The sequence below is a fragment of the Salvelinus namaycush genome, chromosome 15 (assembly GCF_016432855.1).
Source record: "Salvelinus namaycush isolate Seneca chromosome 15, SaNama_1.0, whole genome shotgun sequence".
NCBI lineage: Eukaryota > Metazoa > Chordata > Actinopteri > Salmoniformes > Salmonidae > Salvelinus > Salvelinus namaycush.
This window is the reverse complement of record NC_052321.1, coordinates 28,052,765-28,073,994: the sequence shown is the minus strand read 5'-3', so window position 1 is coordinate 28,073,994 and position 21,230 is coordinate 28,052,765. Positions and strand designations below refer to the sequence as shown.

General features: G+C 43.4%; 1 protein-coding gene across 1 annotated transcript in view; it reads right to left on the bottom strand.

Annotated features, from left to right (window-relative positions):
* Window positions 1-1,168: 1,168 nt before the first annotated feature.
* The window catches only part of cdin1 (CDAN1 interacting nuclease 1), a 71,325-nt gene continuing 51,263 nt past the window's right edge, over window positions 1,169-21,230 (bottom strand). The window contains exon 11 of the mRNA XM_039008993.1: window positions 1,169-2,561. Within this exon, the coding sequence (XP_038864921.1) occupies window positions 2,405-2,561 (157 nt within the window). The 3' untranslated portion in view covers window positions 1,169-2,404. The remainder of the gene's footprint in view (window positions 2,562-21,230) is intronic.

Below are 21,230 nucleotides of genomic sequence, written 5' to 3'. Positions count from 1 at the left end.
AGAGCAGTGACCAATTTTTCAGAGGGTGTTGTTGAGGGTGGACAGTATATAGTGGGTATCAGGTCAGGACTGGTCTGGGGGTGATTAGAAGGGGAGAAGAGAAAGAGAGCTTGATCTCAAGCTTACCCTGCTCCTCTGGGGCCTCATCTATAACCATTGTGTAGATTTTACACCAAATATCTGCTTGTGCCATTTCTGAAAAGACTGTGCACACACAAAAATAGAGATTTATAAACTTGGCGCACACCATACATACGCATATTTCCAGCTATAAATCAGACCTGTCGTAAAACTGTGCGTGCGTGAACAAGCAACCGCCTGAAAAACATCCACCATTAATGGTGACAGTAACACCCTTATTTGCTGTATACTATGGAAGTATTGGAATTAGGCCAAGACAGTAGGCTATCTAAAGGAAATAGCATTGGCGAACTTGATCAAATATCTTTGGAGGTGTTGGCAGAATGTTTTCTTTTGCAGTGACATTTGCTGTACTCTATCTGACCGTTTCTGAAAGACAAAAACAATAGCAAGTTGTTGTGGACCTGCACTGTAAACAGATTGAATTCATTTTGCATTTACTTTTTTCCTAACCTAAATATCCTGCACCGCCTGCGAATTCTACTCTGATTTTTTTTTTTTTACTACAGTAGGCTATACTTACAGTGGTAGCTTACACACATCCATGTAAAATATCTACTGTCTGTTCACCTGTTAAATTCTACTGTATGTTAGAAACCGCGTTTCCTTTCAGAGAGCGAAAGTTTGAAATTATAATAGCATATCTAATAGGCCCAATTAATGAGAGATGAGCATGGTAATTTCTTGTATGGCTACTTAGGGAATATTTTCTCATCATGGCCATAAAAAGTGAAGAATTTATGATATATGTATTATGTTTCTAAATGAAATAGTCTTCTTGAGAAATTTGACATTGACAATATACAGATGTAGCCTACAAACGTCAATGGAAAAGGTGAACCGTCTGTTCTACCTTTAAACTACGCTTCGGACCGGATAGGGCAAAATACTTGAAATAGCTTATCCATTTACTAGGCTGCTGTGAATTGGGTCCAGTTAAATGAGCGATGGGACAAATGGTAGCCTATCCTAACAGTGTCACCGCCTAAGGAGCTTCTACAAAGTATTGACTCAGGGGTGTGAATACTTACGTAAATGAGATATTTATTTGATTTTTAATACATTTGCAAAAAAAAATTTAAAACCTTTTCACTTTGCCATTTATGAGTATTTTGTGTAGATGGGTGGGAAAAAAACATTTAATACATTTTTCATTCAGGCTGTAACAACAAAATGTGGAATAAGTCAAGGGGTATAAATGCTTTCTGAAAGCACTGTATATGCCTTTAAAAACATCATTCAACTTCACGCTGCTCATGCCACTGCTCCAGGCTCAGCTGTGTTTCTTCCATTAAGAGCTGCTCATAAAAGGATCTATCTAAGGATGGAAAGATGAGCAACAGACGACTGCTGGGGAGACCACATGGACATCAGGTATGTACATAGAAGTCTACACTACGCTGCTGTGGCTCTAAGACCATCTGTGAACTTGTACTTGTGTCTCGCACAGGACATATCGTACTGTGCTTTGTGCGAGTGCCTGTTCGTAAACTTGGATAATAACATTTCATAATTCATCTTAAATAATTACAGTGATGAGTGCATTCCATATGGTTGCAATTACAAACAGGACTGAACCTAAAGTCCATAAGTCAATAGCTAAATATTTAAGACAGATAGACATAAAAGACACAGATACAAATGTTTAGATTTATAAACCTGTTTGACCAGGACAATGTTTTCCTATTAACGTGACATATCATAACAAAGACAACATCCTCAATACCAGAGGGCATGAGGTCAGAGAAAAGTCCCAAGCCAATCAGAAGGGATCTGTTTGCCCCCTACAGAGTGACAGAGGGCAGTGAGTGATGTAGAAGGTAGATAGACATCCTCCCTCACCCCCATTTCCACCAAACCCCACCTCCCTTATCTGCCTATGGAGAGCAGAGGAACGAGTGACGAGGGCCAGGGCCCACTGTGTGATAAGGGCATGTCCTGTTCTCATGTCCTGTTCTGTTCTTCCAGGGGCCTCCGGGGCCACGGTGGGGGCCACAGGCTGACCAGCACCAGGACAAACCAGCCTTGTTTTCGCACCAAGGTATGAGCCTGACCCTGGCTGGCTGGCTGACAAAGAGAGAGAATGGGAGAGGAGGGGATGGAGGGAGGTTCATCTAGAGTTCAGAGCAGATATTTGCCAGTAGTCTCGCGCCGCAGGAAAGCTAAATTGCTTCCGGATCCACGTATCCACCTCTGCGATACCCTTCCTTAACCCCACCACTCCCCCTGCCCTCTCCTCTCCCTCCCCTTGCTCAGGCCAGTGTCAGCCAGTCAGTGAGTCAGTCGTGGCGGGGCTGGTCCCGTGGCAGAGGGTCACAATGTCAGACGGGAAGCAGTCTTTGAGCAGTATGCCTCTGTCTCTCTGGCTGTCCAGCTCACCAATGAAACCATGCCAGTAGATGACCAGTCCTGGACCAAACCTATGCAGTGGGAGAAGACAGAAAGACATTAACGTTGATGTCATCAAACTGTCGAGCAAGGCATTCATCAACAGAACAGAGACAACATAGTGAGATACTGAAGAAGCTTCCAGATAGTTTCCCACATGCTTATGGCTGTTTACTTTGGATTTTGGGAGGATGACAGTGACAGTGAATTAGAGAGTGAGCGAGAGAGAAGGAGAGAAAGAAAGATTGATTGAGATATACAGAGATAAGCTCTTTGAGGTGCACTCCTTTGATCCCTGTCCAGGAAACTTGTGCTGAATCAAACAAAAAGCTGCCGGTGCGATAAGATCCCACTGACACAGTGATATACACACCGGATCACCTTACAATGGCACTGAAATAACAATAATCATAGTAGCAACAAAGCCCCAGCCAGCCCTAGAAACCTCTCTGTCATCAGAAGGCTCCTATACGGTGCACAGTGCCCAGAGAGAGTTCAACTAAGAGGCTAAGTGAACTGCCCCACTAAAACAGTGCATCGGTCTGTGATAGCTAGGCTAACTGGCTAAGCTAGTCCAGCAGCGTCCAGCTGTTTCATTCACATGCTTCACTTTCCAGGCCGACAGACAGACAGCCACTTTGCCTAGGCTCACAGTGCTGTTCCAAAGCACAACGAATAATGACTCGCCAAGCAGCCGAGGAAAAGTCAAGTTCAGACAATATTCAAATGTACATTCCCCCCAACCCACCTCTTTCTGTCTAGCTCTCGTCGCAGCTTTGTGTTTTATTGGCCCCATCACATATCCTGAGCCCCATTGAAAAGGCTCGGAAGCAATTAAAATGGCAGTGTGGCTGGAGAAGCATTGCACTATTTCACTGCTTCTCCCTGACATGTGATAAATCATCTTCCAAGCTATTTATTACACCCCAAAGATCTGCCAGTGGCCTCCTATGTGTAGTGCAGATCATACCTATTCTTTGAACTCTAGCTGCCATGCATAAAGTCATGTCACAGTTGAACTTTCAGGTTCGGGAGAGCAGCCCCCTTTGCGCACTTAAACAGATTGGGAGCGAACAGTGAAGTAAGGCAATCTGGTTCCTGACACTCTATCCTCAGACAGTAAAGGGTGTTTTGGGGTCTCTGAAGACGTCTCTGAAGAGCCAGACAGGAAGCTGCCCAAAGGGGCTGCAGAGAGTGAAGCGGGAAGTTCAGCCCAAAGGCAGAGTTCATAAAACCTTCATAACCTTGGAAGGTTCCACGATCAATCATCAAATCACAGCCTATTAAAAGTAACAACCCCAACCAACACCACAGAAGGATAGGAACACTAATGCTCAGAATAGTAGCGACTAAGTTATGTGCTTGGTGATACTGCATAGGTGTGATTATAAATAATCGTCTCGTTGACCTCTGACCTGTGTGTGACAAGACATCGTCGCGATGTAAATAACCACAACAGAGCTCTCCAGTGTGAACATTTTACACGCACATGTGCCTAAATATTTTTGCCGTGCGACCTGGACTTCACATTTTCATTGTGGTCCTAAATTTCTTTACGTGCTCCTACATTTTTCAACTTAGGCTCCTTGTAAAAAAGGTCAGCGTAAAGCCCTGCACAACCTGCAGAGGTAGTCAGGTGTCATGACATCAGCCTTTACATCACACTATAGTTACATTTACACTTTCAAGGAATGCATGTAAGATGTATTCCTGGTCAACCAACTGACACACATAAAGCATGTACACACATGTACATAGACACATACATGTACACACATGTAGGCCTACACACCCCCTCTTCCTGTACCAGACCCTAAAAGCAGTACACTCCTGCACCCCCGTCCTGCATTCCCTGTTTTACAGTGTGTGATTTACGGCCCTGTATCTGTGAGCAAACCAACGGGCCAAAGCTAACAGCCCCAGAGAAAGCCCACAGATGTAAACGGCAAGTTCACCGCAAAGTCACACACATAGCTCAGCCTATTCACTCTACACTCTGTCTGCACAGGGCAGGCTCAGACCTCCTTTCCCCCTCATATTCCAACCAGCCACGGCACGGGCAGCACCACAACTCTCTTTATTGAATTGTTATGGAATCAAAACCTAAACATTTACATTAGATTACTCTGAAGAAGGGGTTACGCTCCTCTTTCCTGTACTGTATGTACTCATCACTTGGGGAGGGGGCCAGGGAGAAGAGGAGAGGGGGGAACGGTTCATAGAGAGGGGAGAGGCAACCTTCTGAAAAGGTTAAAACTGTACGTCAACAGATAACGCGTACAGCGGTTATCTGATATATCACAGCCATGGTTTGTCAGGGGAGGCCAGGCACAAATTGAAACAAGTTCAATTATAAGCACAGGGGAACAAAATGGGTTTTTGACTCCTACTCGGAATTAATAAGAGTCAATACTAGTGGAGGACGTTAAAGTAAAATCCCAGAGCAAGGCCTAGCTCTAGAACAATAATACTGGTGCTGACGGAGGATAGGTGGTGAGGTAAGCAAAGGGTCAAGGGTCGTAACATGGGGTCGAGGTTAAGCAAGTAAGGTTGGAGACCACAAACGATGGGGCCCAGGTATTTTCAATGGACAAAGTAAAAAGAAACAGAAACTCTTATAAAACTCAACGTATAAACTTCCTCTAAAAGGAGCATGGTAATGAATTATAAACCTCCTCTAAAGGAGCATGGTAATGAATTATAAACCTCCTCTAAAGGAGCATGGTAATGAATTATAAACCTCTAAAGGAGCATGGTAATGAATTATAAGCCTCCTCTAAAGGAGCATGGTAATGAATTATAAACCTCCTCTAAAGGAGTATGGTAATGAATTATAAGCCTCCTCTAAAGGAGTATGGTAATGAATTATAAGCCTCCTCTAAAGGAGCATGGTAATGAATTATAAACCTCCTCTAAAGGAGTATGGTAATGAATTATAAACCTCCTCTAAAGGAGTATGGTAATGAATTATAAACCTCTAAAGGAGCATGGTAATGATTTATAAACCTCCTCTAAAGGAGTATGGTAATGAATTATAAACCTCCTCTAAAGGAGCATGGTAATGAATTATAAGCCTCCTCTAAAGGAGCATGGTAATGAATTATAAACCTCCTCTAAAGGAGTATGGTAATGAATTATAAGCCTCCTCTAAAGGAGTATGGTAATGAATTATAAGCCTCCTCTAAAGGAGCATGGTAATGAATTATAAACCTCCTCTAAAGGAGTATGGTAATGAATTATAAACCTCCTCTAAAGGAGTATGGTAATGAATTATAAACCTCTAAAGGAGCATGGTAATGATTTATAAACCTCCTCTAAAGGAGCATGGTAATGATTTATAAACCTCCTCTAAAGGAGCATGGTAATGAATTATAAACCTCCTCTAAAGGAGCATGGTGATGAATTATAAACCTCCTCTAAAGGAGCATGGTAATGAATTATAAACCTCCTCTAAAGGAGCATGGTAATGAATTATAAACCTCCTCTAAAGGAGCATGGTAATGAATTATAAGCCTCCTCTAAAGGAGCATGGTAATGAATTATAAACCTCCTCTAAAGGAGCATGGTAATGATTTATAAACCTCCTCTAAAGGAGCATGGTAATGAATTATAAACCTCCTCTAAAGGAGCATGGTAATGAATTATAAACCTCCTCTAAAGGAGCATGGTAATGATTTATAAACCTCCTCTAAAAGAGTATGGTAATGAATTATAAACCTCTAAAGGAGCATGGTAATGATTTATAAACCTCCTCTAAAGGAGCATGGTAATGAATTATAAACCTCCTCTAAAGGAGCATGGTAATGAATTATAAACCGATTCGAGGCTCCAGTTTCTGTAATTGTGGCTTATTATGGGGGCTGCCTCTCTCCTTAACCTAGCGGGTGCGTATTATCCGCCGCTCAGGGGAAAGTCGGCGATCTACCAATAAACACCTAACTGCATAACGAGTTTGTGAAATTGTTTGTGAAATGTAGCTAATTTCAGCGAGTGGGGACACTTGGCTTGACAAGTCAGGATGGGCGGAGATTGGGACTGCCAGGCGCACTGTCTGTCGTTAGCGCTAACGAGCGGGTGGTGTTGGTTCTCTCTGAAAGCAGGTGCCATGCTGCTTAGAACGGCAGCTTAATGAGAGCACAGCACTTAGGAACAAAAAAGATGCAAATAGAGGTGTACAGAGAGTAGTATTAGTGCTGCTGCTGCCACACACACACACACACACACACACACACACACACACTAGCATGTGCGCATATACAATTGTAGCGTAATTAATTGACTAATTGCAGTCCTCCACATGTCAGTTTCAACCTCTCCACAGTAGTTCTATTGGAAAGTTATAAAAAATGTTTTATTTTATTTCTTAGTAGCACCACAGTACACTCTGTGAATGTCCCTGGATGTCAGAGAGCAAGGCCTATATTTCAGCCTTTAACATTCCAAAAAGAAACAAAGATCAAGGTTCATTTGACGTGTCAAGAATAGTGAGGCGGTTCTCTGATAAATCTGCACAAGAAAACACGTTTATTCGACACTATTTGGCTTATAAATTACCACCGCAATGTAACTGAAGACAAAATTACCCCCGACTTTACCATACTTTCCCCTCATTCTACATTACCAACCAAACCGTTTCAACAAATGGCCCTGAAATGATTCAGATAGCATAAGTCCCTACATGACGGTGAACCTTACAGGTTTGAGGTCTCCACACAAAGACGTCTTTGTTGGCCGGTCCATACATCAGGTCGCAAGGTAAACTGGTAAAGTCCCAGCCAAACATGAGCTAAGTCAGGGGATTCTTCTCTTTTTCTCTCTCCCTTGAAATACAGGTCTGGAACCTGCTCAACCCCTTTAGGGAAGAAGTTGGAGAGTGACTAAGTAAAAGACAGAGAGAATGGGATGAATAGAGGTAGAGAAAGAGGGGGGGGGAAAGAGAAGGGATGGGAGACAGACCGAGAGAGAGAGAGAGACGGAGAGAGTGTATGTGTGAGAGATGACCAAACTAGCTTTTACAGCCATGGTCAGTTGTTGCTGTGGGTGGCTGATTAATAGGTGTTTATTTATAGGGCTTGAATTGGGCGGTGGTGGTGGAGGGGGAACTCTAGGTCTGTAACCCAGCCGATATGGCCTCATTGAGAACCCTGCATTTGTCTGTACATACTGCCTGCACATTTCAATACCCCAGTCTGGAGGCCTGCCTGTGTCAGTCAGCCCAATGATAACAGCACAGCGCTGATAATAAAGGCTCTTTCGCCAGCCTATCCACAAACAGGATATTTAAATGGCTGATTCGGCCCAAAGAGGTGGCCTCCAACGAAGCAGCCAGTAAATAAGCAACCCCCCCATGTGTTGCTGCCCGACTGTTCATAAATAACACAAGGTGAACAGAACAGTCAGCCAACCAACAGAACCCACATCACCACCTCTTCTCTCCTCCTCCTCCCTCCTTCATGGTTCTGGAAACATTCAATTCTGCTCAGGTATGTCAAATAAAAATATCAGAGGGCCAGAGCCAACGATCAGCCTCCAAATCTCCGTAATTAAGGTGGAATAGAGGGCAATACACAGTTTTTATGCCTTTCTCCCCTCCTGTCGATGGGGTTTGGACATGGGACGTGACGTCAGGGATTTTTGTTGTTGTTGGGATGCTTAAGTACAAACTGTAAAAAATGAATACAAAAAAACTCATAAAGTATGTGAAATGCTAATGGACCTATATCTTTATTTATAATATTATCTTGATAACTAACAATCACCAAAATAAAAGCTAGACAGTCAGTGGAATTGAAAACAATCAATTTAATATGATTTATTTTGTTATTAAGTTTGAGCAAAAGAACACAGCATTAGAATTGCATAGAATTGCAGGAAATTATCTTTAAAACAGCAACAGTTTCTCTCAGCTCCATGGCTAAATGTATAGAATTGCAGTACATTTACTTTAAAACTGCAAAAATGTATAATCTCGGCTCCATGGAGAACATCTGAGAATTGCAAAAAATTGGCCTGAAAATGCTCAAATTATTATATATAAAAAAAATGCAAACACACCAAGACTGGGGCGCCACACCCACCACCTAAGCCTCTTTTTGGTTCTTATTCCTCTATAACTGTTCGTGGTGGAGAGGGGGATGGAGGGAAGGGGAGTTTATGCCCACCGGCGTAGGATGCCAATAGGAGCGAGGGAGATTAGAGGCGATTATGGAGTTTTATCAGGAAACCTCTGTGACCCTGAGAGTAGGACTTGCCCTGGGCCCTCTGACCTTGCCGGTCATTGGTCAAGGCTCTGCTCATGTTGTATAGCCTGAAACACAAGAAACTGGCCAAGAAACAGTCGACCCAACCCCATAAGCAACCATGTACTGTTAAGCATGCTAATCATATGACCTTAGAACCCCAAATCCCTTCCCATAATCCCATGCTCCGACAGCAAGGATCCCACTTCTGACAGCAAAAACAGTCATGACCTTATATTGCCCTACACAAATCTAGACCCACTATCTGCTTCAACTTTAGAACCCTTCTTTATCCTCTCACACCTCTACCACACTATCACCCTTCACAACCCTAACGCCTTCCAAAAACTACCACTTACAGCCCCCATATCACCCCTCACAACCCTAACGCCTTCCTAAAAGGATCCCACTTCTGACACCAACTAGCGTCTTTTAATCTTATCACCCTCTACAACCCTATAAAGCCTATCAAGCAGCTGTACTGATAACCTGGTTAATACATGGAGGGTAGCGAGGCTCGTCTCCAGCCGAATCTGGATGTTATAATTGTATCAAACTACTAAAGCTCATTACCCTGCTCTGGTGTACTAATCACTTGGCCTCTATGGGTGAGAGTGGGACTGAGACATGTAATAAGCAGCAGGCCTGGCCTGTCTGTGATAACTGAGATGGAGGGCCAGATTTAGACTCATCTAATAAGGCTGACACGGTGCTAGCTGGGGAGAAGTGGACGATCATAATGATGATGATTCTATCAGGTTCATTAATGGATACAACAGGATATACGTCTGCCTGTGGATGAGAGCTTGAATGAACACTGTATGAAATATGGGCAAAACGAACACATATACAGTTGAAGTCGGAAGCTTACATACACTTAGGTCGGAGTCATTAAAACTCATTTTCAACCACTCCACAAATGTCTTGTTAACAAACAATAGTTTTGGCAAGTCGGTTAGGACATCTACTGTGTACATAACACAAGTAATTTTTCCAACAATTGTTTACAGACTGATTATTTCACTGTATCACAATTCCTGTGGGTCAGAAGTTTACGTACACTAAGTTGACTGTGCCTTTAAACAGCTTGGAAAATTCCAGAAAATTATGTCATGGCTTTAGAAGCTTCGTAAAGTCTAATTTACATAATTTGAGTCAATTGGAGGTGTACCTGTGGATGTATTTCAAGGCCTACCTCCAAACTCAGTGCCTCTTTGCTTGACATCACAGGAAAATCAAAAGAAATCAGCCAAGACCTCAGAAAAGAAATTGTAGACCTCCACAAGTCTGGTTCATCCTTGGGAGCAATTTCCAAACGCCTGAAGGTACCACGTTCATCTGTACAAACAATAGTACGCAAGTATAAACACCATGTGACCACGTAGCCGTCATACCGCTCAGGAAGGAGATGCGTTCTGTCTCCTAGAGATGAACGTACTTTGGTGCGTTAAGTGCAAATCAATCCCAGAACAACAGCAAAGGACCTTGTGAAGATGCTGGAGGAAACAGGTACAAATGTATCTATATCCACAGTAAAACGAGTCCTATATCAACATAACCTGAAAGGCCGCTCAGCAAGGACGAAGCCACTGCTCCAAAACCACCATAAAAAAGGCACACTACGGTTTGCAACTGCACATGGGGACAAAGATCCTACTTTTTGGAGAAATGTCCTCTGGTCTGATGAAACAAAAAGATAACTGTTTTGTCATAATGACCATCGTTATGTTTGCAGGAAAAAGGGGGAGGCTTGCAAGCCAAAGAACACCATCCCAACCGTGAAGCACGAGGGTGGCAGCATCATGTTGTGGGGGTGCTTTGTTGCAGGAGGGACTGGTGCACTTCACAAAATAGATGGCATCATGAGGATGGAAAAATATGTGGATATATTGAAGCAACTCCAGACATCAGTCAGGAAGTTAACCTCTTTAAGCTATGGGGCACTATTTTTATGTTTAGAAAAATAACGTTCCCAAGGTAAACGGACTATTTCTCAGGCCCAGATGCTAGAATATGCATATAATTGACAGATTAGGATAGAAAACACTCTAAAGTTTCCAAAACTGTCAAAATATTGTCTGTGAGTATAACAGAACTGATTTTGCAGGCGAAAACCTGAGGAAATCCAACCCGGAAGTGCCTTTTATTTGGAAAAATCCCTGTTCCATTGCCTGCCCATCCTCCATTTAAAGGGGTATCAACCAGATTCCTTTTTCAATGGCTTCCTCAGGATATGACCAGGCTTTAGACATAGTTTCAAGCTTTTATTTTGAAAAATTAGCGAGATTTATCAAAACGCGTCAGGTGTCCTTTGATTAGTTCATACGCACGAGAGTTGTAGCTCGACATTTTCTTTCTCTGTAGTATTGAATAGTTTACCGTCCGGTTGAAATATTATCGATTATGTATGTTAAAAACAACCTGAGGATTGAGTATAAAAAACGTTTGACATGTTTCTACGAACATTACGGATACTTTTTGGAATTTTCGTCTGCCCTTCAGGACCGGCACGAGCCTGTGGTTTTCTGAACATAACGCGCAAACCAAATGGAGGTTTTTGGTTATAAAAATAATCTTTATCGAACAAAAAGAACATTTCTTGTGTAACTGGGAGTCTCGTGAGTGCAAACATCCGAAGATCATCAAAGGTAAGCGATTAATTTTATTGCTTTTCTGACTTTCGTGACCAAGCTAATTTGCGGCTAGCTGTTCTTACTGTTTTGTCTAGTGATTGATAAACTCACAAACGCTTGGATTGCTTTCGCTGTAAAGCATATTTTCAAAATCTGACACGATAGGTAGATTAACAACAAGCTAAGCTGTGTTTTGGTATATTTCACTTGTGATTTCATGAAAATAAATATTTTTCGTTTTTTATTTTTATTTGGCGCTCTGCAATTCAGCGGATGTTTACGAAAATGATCGCGTAAAAGGGATCCGTGCACCAAGAGGTTAAAGCTTGGTTGCAAATGGGTCTTCCAAATGGACAATGACCCCAAGCATACTTCCAAAGTTGTTGCAAAATGGCTTAAGGACAACAAAGTCAAGGTATTGGAGTGGTCATCACAAAGCCCTGACCTCAATCGCATAGAAAATTTGTGGGCAGAACTGAAAAAGCATGTGCGAGCAAGGAGGCCTACAAACCTGAAATCAATTACACCAGCTCTGTCAGGAGGAATGGGACAAAATTCACCCAACTTATTGTGGGAAGCTTGTGGAACGCTACCCGAAACATTTGACCCAAGTTAAACAATTTAAAGGCAATGACACCAAATACTATTTTGAGTGTATGTGACAAAAGAAATAAAAGCTGAAATAAATCACTCTACTATTATTCTGACATTTCACATTCTTAAAATAAAGTGGTGATCCTAACTAACCTAAGACAGGGAATTTTTACTAGGATTAAATATCAGGAATTGTGAAAAACTGAGTTTAAATGTATTTGGCTAAGGTGTATGTAAACTTACGACTTCAACTGTACCTACAGACACATATTCCGCAGTGGAAAATCAAGCTACACTGTAGCTTCACTTTCCTGCCATTTGGTCTTTGTTAGGCACCAAACACAGTCAACCCTTTGAAGAAGAAGTCTCAATGCATTGTTAATGCTTAGTGAGACCACTAACTCATCTTGTACCCAAGCAGAATCGCATATCAGGGTGACCTGTGTGTGTGCGCGTGTGTCGGGTTCCTTTCAGATCTGCTGCGTTATGGTCTGACGTGCTCTGACACACACTCCCCTGTTTTGGCTGCGGAGAAAAACCAAACAACCGGCGGTCTGGCCTTGGTCCTGTCTGCTTTGTGTTCGGAGCAGAGGGGCCGGCACTAAAAACACTGTCATACAACAAGCTAACCTACCATGATGTCCTCATCAGAACATACCTGAGAGCGCACAGTACACAAGCTGGTGGTCTATGGCTACAGCACAGATCTTCATCCATCCACTGCGGACGCATTGAACTCTTCTTCCTCTTTCCATCTCTCTCTATTTCTCTCTCTCACCCTCCATCTTTCAAGCTCCTCTTTCTCTCTGTCCCTCTCTTGCCCTTTCCAACTCTCTCACTTTTTATCTCGCTCTCTCCCCCTCTACCTCACTGGATCAAGTGTCATGTTATGGGGAGTTCACCTGATCTTTCCCAGAGATGTGTTCCCCGTCACCCCGGAATGGCACTCTACATCACCAGAATGGACCAACCCCTTCCATTATGATATGCTGAGTAGGAATGTATGAGGAGATGATGCCTTTAGATTGCATTTTGTCTCTCATGTAACAAAGGAATAAAGAGTAGCACTTCCAACAACCAGGGATAGTTTTATCTTGTAACTCTGAGTCGTGTCGGAGTTGTTTTACTGAACACACACTTAAATCTTGTGTTGAGTGAAAGATCAGTATTTTACTAATTCACTAATTCTTCAAATCAAAGTTTATTGGTCGCGTACACAGTTTAGCAGATGTAGGGGGGTGCAGCAAAATGCTTACGTTACTAGCACCTAACAACGCAGTAAAATGTCAAATAGGAAATATAGTCAAGATGTTGACAAGGATATAAATACTGGTTTTTAATTGAAATAATAATTGTGTCTTTCAAACTTTGCTTTCGTCAAATAATCCTCCATTTGCAGCAATTACAGCCTTGCAGAACTTTGACATTCTAGTTGTCAATTTGTTGAGGTAATCTGAAGAGATTTCACCCCATGCTTCCTGAAGCACCTCCCACAAGTTAGAATGGCTTGATGGGCCCTTCTTACGTACCATACGGTCAAGCTGCTCCCACAACACCTCAATAGGGTTGAGATCCGGTGACTATAATGGAGTGGCCAGCACAGACAGAATTCCAGCTGACTGCTTCTTCCCTAAACAGTTATTGCATAGTTTGGAGCTGTGCTTTGGGTCATTGTCCTGTTGTAGGAGGAAATTGGCTCCAATTAAGCACCATCCACAGGGTATGGCATGGCGTTGCAAAATGGAGTGACAGCCTTCCTTCTTCAAGATCCCTTTTACCCTGTACAAATCTCCCACTTTACCACCACCAAAGCACCCACAGACCATCCCATTGCCTCCACCATGCTTGACAGATGGCATCAAGCACTCCTCCAGCATCTTTTCATTTTTTCTGCCTCTCACAAATGTTCTTCTTTGTGATCCGAACACCTCAAACTTAGATTTGTCTGTTCATAACACTTTTTCCAATCTTCCTCTGTCCAGTGTCGGGGTTATTTTGCCCATCTTAATTTTTCTTTTTATTGGCCAGTCTGAGATATGGCTTTTTTTTGCAACTCTGCCTAGAAGGCCACCATCCCAGAGTCACCTCTTCACTGTTGACGTTGAGACTGGTGTTTTGCGGGTACTATTTAATGAAGCTGCCAGTTGAGGACTTGTGAGGCATCTGTTTCTCAAACTAGACACAAATATACTTGTCCTCTTGCTCAGTTGTGCACCGGGGCCTCCCACTCCTCTTTCTTTTCTGGTTAGAGCCAGTTTGCGCTGTTCTGTGAAGGGCGTAGTACACAGCGTTGTACGAGATCGTCAATTTCTCGCATGGAATAGCCTTCACTTCTCAGAACAAGAATAGACAGACGAGTTTCAGAAGAAAGTTATTTGTTTCTGGACATTTTGAGCCTGTAAATCAAGCCCACAAATGCTGAAGCTCAACTAGTCTAAAGAAGTCCAGTTTTATTGCTTCTTTAAGCAGGACAACAGTTTTCAGCTGTGCTAACATAATTGCAAAAGTGCATTCTAATGATCAATCAGCCTTTTAAATTATAAACTTGGATTAGCTAACACAACGTGCCATTGGAACACAGGAGTGATGATTGCTGATAAATGGGCCTATGTACGCCTATGTAGATATTCCATTAAAATCAGACGTTTCCAGCTACAATAGTCATTTACAACATTAACAATGTCTACCCTGTATTTCTGATCAATTTGATGTTATGTTAATAGACAGAAAATTTGCTTAACTTTCACAAACAAGGACATTTCTAAGTGACCACAAACTTTTTTACGGTAGTGTGTGTGTATAATATATATATATATATATATATATATATATATATATATATATATATATATATATATATATATACACATATACACAGTGGGGCAAAAAAGTATTTAGTCAGCCACCAATTGTGCAAGTTCTCCCACTTAAAAAAGATGAGAGAGGCCTGTAATTTTCATCATAGGTACACTTCAACTATGACAGACAAAATGAGAAAAAAAATCCAGAAAATCACATTGTAGGATTTTTAATGAATTTATTTGCAAATTATGGTGGAAAATAAGTATAAAATAAGTAATAAGTAGTTCAAGTAACAGAAATCTCAACATCAACAGTTCAGAGGAGACTTCGTGAATCAGGTCTTCATGGTCGAATTGATGCAAAGAAACCACTACTAAAATGACGCCGAAGAAGATGGCAGACGTTTTACGTGCCCCCAGCCGATTGCGTTTTTTAAAAAACGTATTTTGTACATAATGTTGCCGCTACCGTCTCACGTCCGAAAATAACTTATAGAAATCAGGACTGCAATTACTCACCACGGACTAGCAGAATCCTCTTCTTCCTTTCACGACTCTGACGAGCCCAATGCAAAGGATACGCTGCTTCCTCGGGAACAGGCCCCGATCCCCGTGATCTGCATGAAGAGGAGGCGGAGAAAGAGGGGCCGAAGGTCCGGATGCCTTCTGAGAATTCGCAGGCGATCAAATAAACCCCTACTTCCCTCCATTCTGCTAGCAAACGTACCATCTTTGGACAATAAAATCGACAAGTTACGCAGAAGATTAAAAACTACCAACGGGACATTAAAAACTTTTACATCTTATGCTTCACGGAGTCATGGCTGAACGACGACAACATCAACATACAGCTGGCTGGTTAGACGATGTACCGGCAGGATAGAACAGTGGTGTCTGGTAAGACAAGGGGCGGTGGTCTATATATTTTTGTAAACAACAGCTGGTGCATGCTGTTCTATGCATGATATCTAAGGAAGTCTCGAGCTATTGCTCGCCTGAGGTAGAGTTTCTCATGATATGCTGTAGACCACACTACCTACCAAGAGAGTTTATCATCTGTATTCTTTGTAGCTGTTTACATACCACCACAGTCAGAGGCTGGCATTAAGACAGCATTGAATGAGCTCTATTCCTTGATAATCAAACAAGAAAACGCTCACCCAGAGGCAGTGCTCATAGTAGCTGGGGACTTTAATGCAGGGAAACTTAAATCCGTTTTACTAAATTTCTATCAGTATGTTAAATGTGCAACCAGAGGAAAAATAACTCTGGACCACCTATACTCCACACACAGAGACGCATACAAAGCTCTCCCTCGCCCTCCATTTGGCAGATCTGACCATAATTCTATCCTTCTGATTCCTGCTTACAAGTAAATATTAAAGCAGGAAGCACCAGTGACTAGATCAATAAAAAAAGTGGTCAGATGAAGCAGATGCTAAACTACAGGACTGTAGTCAGACAGACTGGAATATATTCCGGGATTCCTCAGATGGCATTGAGGACTACACCACATCAGTCATCGGCTTCATCATTAAGTGCATAGATGACATTGTCCCCACAGTGACCATATGTACATACCCCAACCAGAAGCCATGGATTACAGGCAGCATCCGCACTGAGCTAAAGCTGCCGCTTTCAAGGAGCGGGAACCCGGAAGCATATAAGAAATCCCGCTATGCCCTCCGACGAACCATCAAAACAGGCAAAGCGTCAATACAGGACTAAGATCGAATCGTACTACACCGGCTCTGACGCTCGTCGGATGTGGCAGGGCTTGCAAACCATTACAGACTACAAAGGGAAGCACAGCCGAGAGCTGCCCGGTGACACGAGCCTACCAGACAAGCTAAACTATGTTCGCGTCGAGGCAAATAACACTGAAACATGCATGAGAGCACTAGCTGTTCCGTAAGACTGTGTGATCACACTCTCCATAGCTGATGTGAGTAAGACCTTTAAACATGTCAACACTCAAGGCCGCAGGGCCAGACAGATTACCAGGATGTGTACTGCGAGCATGCGCAGACCAACTGGCAAGTGTCTTCACTGACATTTTCAACCTCTCCCTGTCCGAGTCTGTAATACCAACATATTTTAAGCAGACCACCATAGTCCCTGTGTCCAAGAACACTAAGGTAACCTGCCTAAATGACTACCGACCCGTAGCACTCACGTCTGTAGTCATGAAGTGCCTTGAAAGGCGGTCATGGCTCACATCAACACCATCATCCCAGAAACCCTAGACCCACTCCAATTTGCATATCGCCCCAACAGATCCACAGAAGATACAATCTCCATTGCACTCCACACTGCCCTTTCCCACCTGGACAAAACGAACACCTACGTGAGAATGCTATTCATTGACTACAGCTCAGCGTTCAACACCATAGTGCCCTCAAAGCTCATCAATAGGCTAAGGACCCTGGGACTAAACACCTCACTCTGCAACTGGATCCTGGACTTCCAGACGGGCCACCCCCCAGGTGGTAAGGGTAGGTAACAACACATCCGCCACGCTAATCCTCAACACAGGGGCCCCTCAGGGGTGCGTGCTCAGTCCCCTCTACTCCCTGTTCACTCATGACTGCACGGCCAGGCACGACTCCAACACCATCATTACATTTTCTGATGACACAACATTGACACAACAGCCTGATCACCGACAATTACGAAACAGCCTATAGGGAGGTCAGAGACCTGGCCGTGTGGTGCCAGGACAACAACCTCCCCCTCAACGTGATCAAGACAAAGGAGATGATTGTGGACTACAGGAAAAAGAGGGCCGAGCACGCCCTCATTCTCATCGACGGGGCTGCAGTGGAGCAGGTTGAGAGCTTCAAGTTCCTTGGTGTCCACATCACCAACAAACTAACATGGTCCAAGCACACAAAGACAGTCGTGAAGAGGGCACAACAAAACCCATTCCTCCTCGGGAGACTGACAAGATTTGGCATGGGTCCCGAGATCCTCAAAAGGTTCTACAGCTGCACCATCGAGAGCATCCTGACTGGTTGCATCACTGGCTGGTATGGCAACTGCTCGGCCTCCGACCGCAAGGCATTACATAGGGTAGTGCGTACGGCCCAGTACATCACTGGGGCCAGGCTTTCTGCCATCCAGGACCTCTATACCAGATGGTGTCAGAGGAAGGTCCTAAAAATTGTCAAAGACTCCAGCCACCGTAGTCATAGACTGTTCTCTCTGCTACCACACGGCAAGCGGTACCGGAGCCCCAAGTCTAGGTCCAAGAGGCTTCTAAACAGCTTCTACCCCCAAGCCATAAGACTCCTGAACATCTAGTCAAATGGCTACCCAGACTATTTGCAGTGCCCCCCCCCTCTTTACGCCACTGCTACTCTCAGTTGTCATCTATGCATAATAACTTTAATAACTCTACCTACATGTACATACTACCTCATATAACCGGTGCCCCCGCACATTGACTATGTATCGGTACCCCCCTGTATATAGTCTCGCTATTGTTATTTCACTGCTGCTCTTTAATTAATTGTTACTTTTATCTCTTATTCTTATCTGTATTTTTTTTAAACTGGATTGTTGGTTAGTGGCTCGTAAGTAAGCATTTCACTGTAAGGTCTACAACTGTTGTATTCGGCGCATGTGACTAATAAAATTTGATTTGATTTGATTTAAAGGACACCAATAATAAGAAGAGACTTTCTTGGGCCAAGATACACGAGCAATGGACATTAGACCGGTGGAAATCTGTCCTTTGGTCTGATGAGTCCAAATTTTAGATTTTTGGTTCCAACCGCCGTGTCTTTGTGAGACGCAGAGTAGGTGAACAGATGATCTCTGCATGTGTGGTTCCCACTGTGAAGCATTGAGGAGGTGGTGTGATGGTGTGGTGGTGCTTTGCTGGTGACACCGTCTGTGATTTATTTAGAATTCAAGGCACACTTAACCAGCATGGCTTCCACAGCATTCTGCAGCAATACGTCATCCCATCTGGTTTGCGCTTAGTGGGACTATCATTTGTTTTTCAACAGGACAATAACCCAATACACCTTCAGGCTGTGTAAGGGCTATTTGACCAAGAAGGAGAGTGATGGAAGGCAGCATCAGATGATCTGGCCTCCACAATCACCCGACCTCAACCTAATTGAGATGGTTTGGGATGAGTTGGCTGCTTTTCCTTCACTCTGCGGTCCAACAACTGTTCAGCATGTGGGAACTCCTTCAAGACTGTTGGAAAAGCATTCCAGGTGAAGCTGGTTGAGAGAATGCCAAGAGTTTACAAAGCTGTCATCAAGGCAAAGGGTGGCTACTTTGAAGAATCTCAAATATAAAATATGTTTTGATTTGTTTAACACTTTTTTGGTTTCTACATGATTCCATGTGTTAATTCATAGTTTTGATGTCTTCATTATTATTCTACAATGTAGAAAATAGTAAAAATACTGAAAAACCCTTGAAATGAGTAGGTGTGTCCAAACGTTTGACTGGTACTGTATATATATATACACACATCAAGAAATGTCAGAATGAATCCAATTAAAAAGAAAAAAAATGTTTTCATTGTGTTCATACAAGGCCTATTAAGCGCCAAAACCAAACACTGGCCCTTGTGCTAATTGTGAGATGTATACAGTCCCCCCTCGGCTCTTTAATGAATCCCCATGTCTCTAAATCCTGCTCAGAGACAGGAATTGTCCCGTGGTGCTGGGGGGGGGGCGGGGTGCAGACGACAGTGTCAGGGGGATACACGTTCCTTTAACCAGTTATTGTGAACTCCCAGAAGCCCCGGCTAATAATTACCACCAGTCTCTGGGGAAACCCAGTCAAAGAGCGTCCATTTTGTGTCCGCACTGCTCCGGCACGGCACCAGGCCCAGGCCCTAATCCTGCCCTTAACCCTGCCTGCTAATGTGTTTTCAATTTGGGATGAGCCCCCTCTACAGCCACGGCCCTAATCAACAACAGTTTGGACTGTAACCCAATCTGGCCCTGCTGGGGCAGCCAGGCCATGCTGTGTGGGGTGCAAGGAGTATATACAAGTGTGTTTCAGAGGGTGTACAGGTCGTGTGTGTCTGAGGTCATATGACTGTGTGCGAACTTGCATGTGTGTGTGTCCTCTACCTCCCACTAATCTGCAGAGATAAACATCCAGCACACACACATAGCCTCCATGGTCTAGCCCTGGTCTGGTCTCAGAAGGCCTGACCTGACCTTATGTTGCTGATAGGCTTGTAGCACACTTTAGGAACTCAAAGACAAATCACACACATGGAATGGATCTATCCGACTCAGCCTCACCACGCCACTCACTCAGCTTACTCAGTTTGCTTTGGACGTTTGCATTTCCTGCCGGTGAAACAATATGCACAATACACAGAGCTTAAGCCCTCTGTCAGAGCAGGATCAAGGTAAGCGTGACACATATTCAATCCCCCTCTACTGCTTTAATGAAGGCTGAATCAATAGCAGGGCATACAGGGAGGTGTGAATGTTTGTTGTCTGGAGGCCCCGAGGCCTTTCCATCTCAGAGAAGGCCAACCCAAATTTAGAGTGCAGCCCTCCTAGATTCTCCCTGGGAGAAACCAGGCCTGGCTTTTTTCCAAGTCAGCACCTTTGGAAGTGCACAGTCGCGTTACCACTACTAAATCAACATGTCAGCACTCAGCCATCTGAACTTCTCCTTCCAGCCCCTATTGCTTCCAGCTACACACACACCTAATGAGCTGGTGCTGCGAGCAAGCCCCTTTCTACGACAAAAAAGAGAAGATAGAGAGAAAATAAAAAGTTGACTTTCTCTTCGACTGTTTCTTCGACAGATGTAGACTAGAGTGGTATCATCCCTCCACTGCTTGACAGTAAGCTTTGGAACGTGGTCTAGTCTGGAGTTAGCGGTTAGTATGACGGCTCTGTGCAGAATCTGGGACAAGCTCGGGTTGGGGTGCCTGGGTATTTAGAGCGGACGATGCAGGGCGAAATGTCCACAGAAAGTGGTCTGCTTACTCAGCACTTTGTTTACATTCCTGTAAGGTACTTGTAGCCCCAGGGAGAGGAGGCCAAGAAGTCTACACGTCGCTGGGTCTCTCCAGCGGCAGCACCTGGACATGTGGTTGGCGCACGCACACACACACACACACAACACAAAAAGTACTCCGATATCAGTGGCTTAGCTAAATCAACTATTTACCTTGAATGATAACATGATCCATATTATCTACAGTAACAAAAGTTGAAATATTACAAAGACGACATACTCCTAGAGTACATAACTTAATTACACTGAAGAAGAAAAGTAATAACGCAACATGTAAAGTGTTGGTCCGAAGTTTCATGAGCTGAGATAAAAGATCCCAGAAAATTTCCATACACACAAAAATATTATTTCTCTAAACTTTTGTGCACACATTTGTTTACATTTTTGTTAGTGAGCATTTCTACTTTTCCAAGATAATCCAT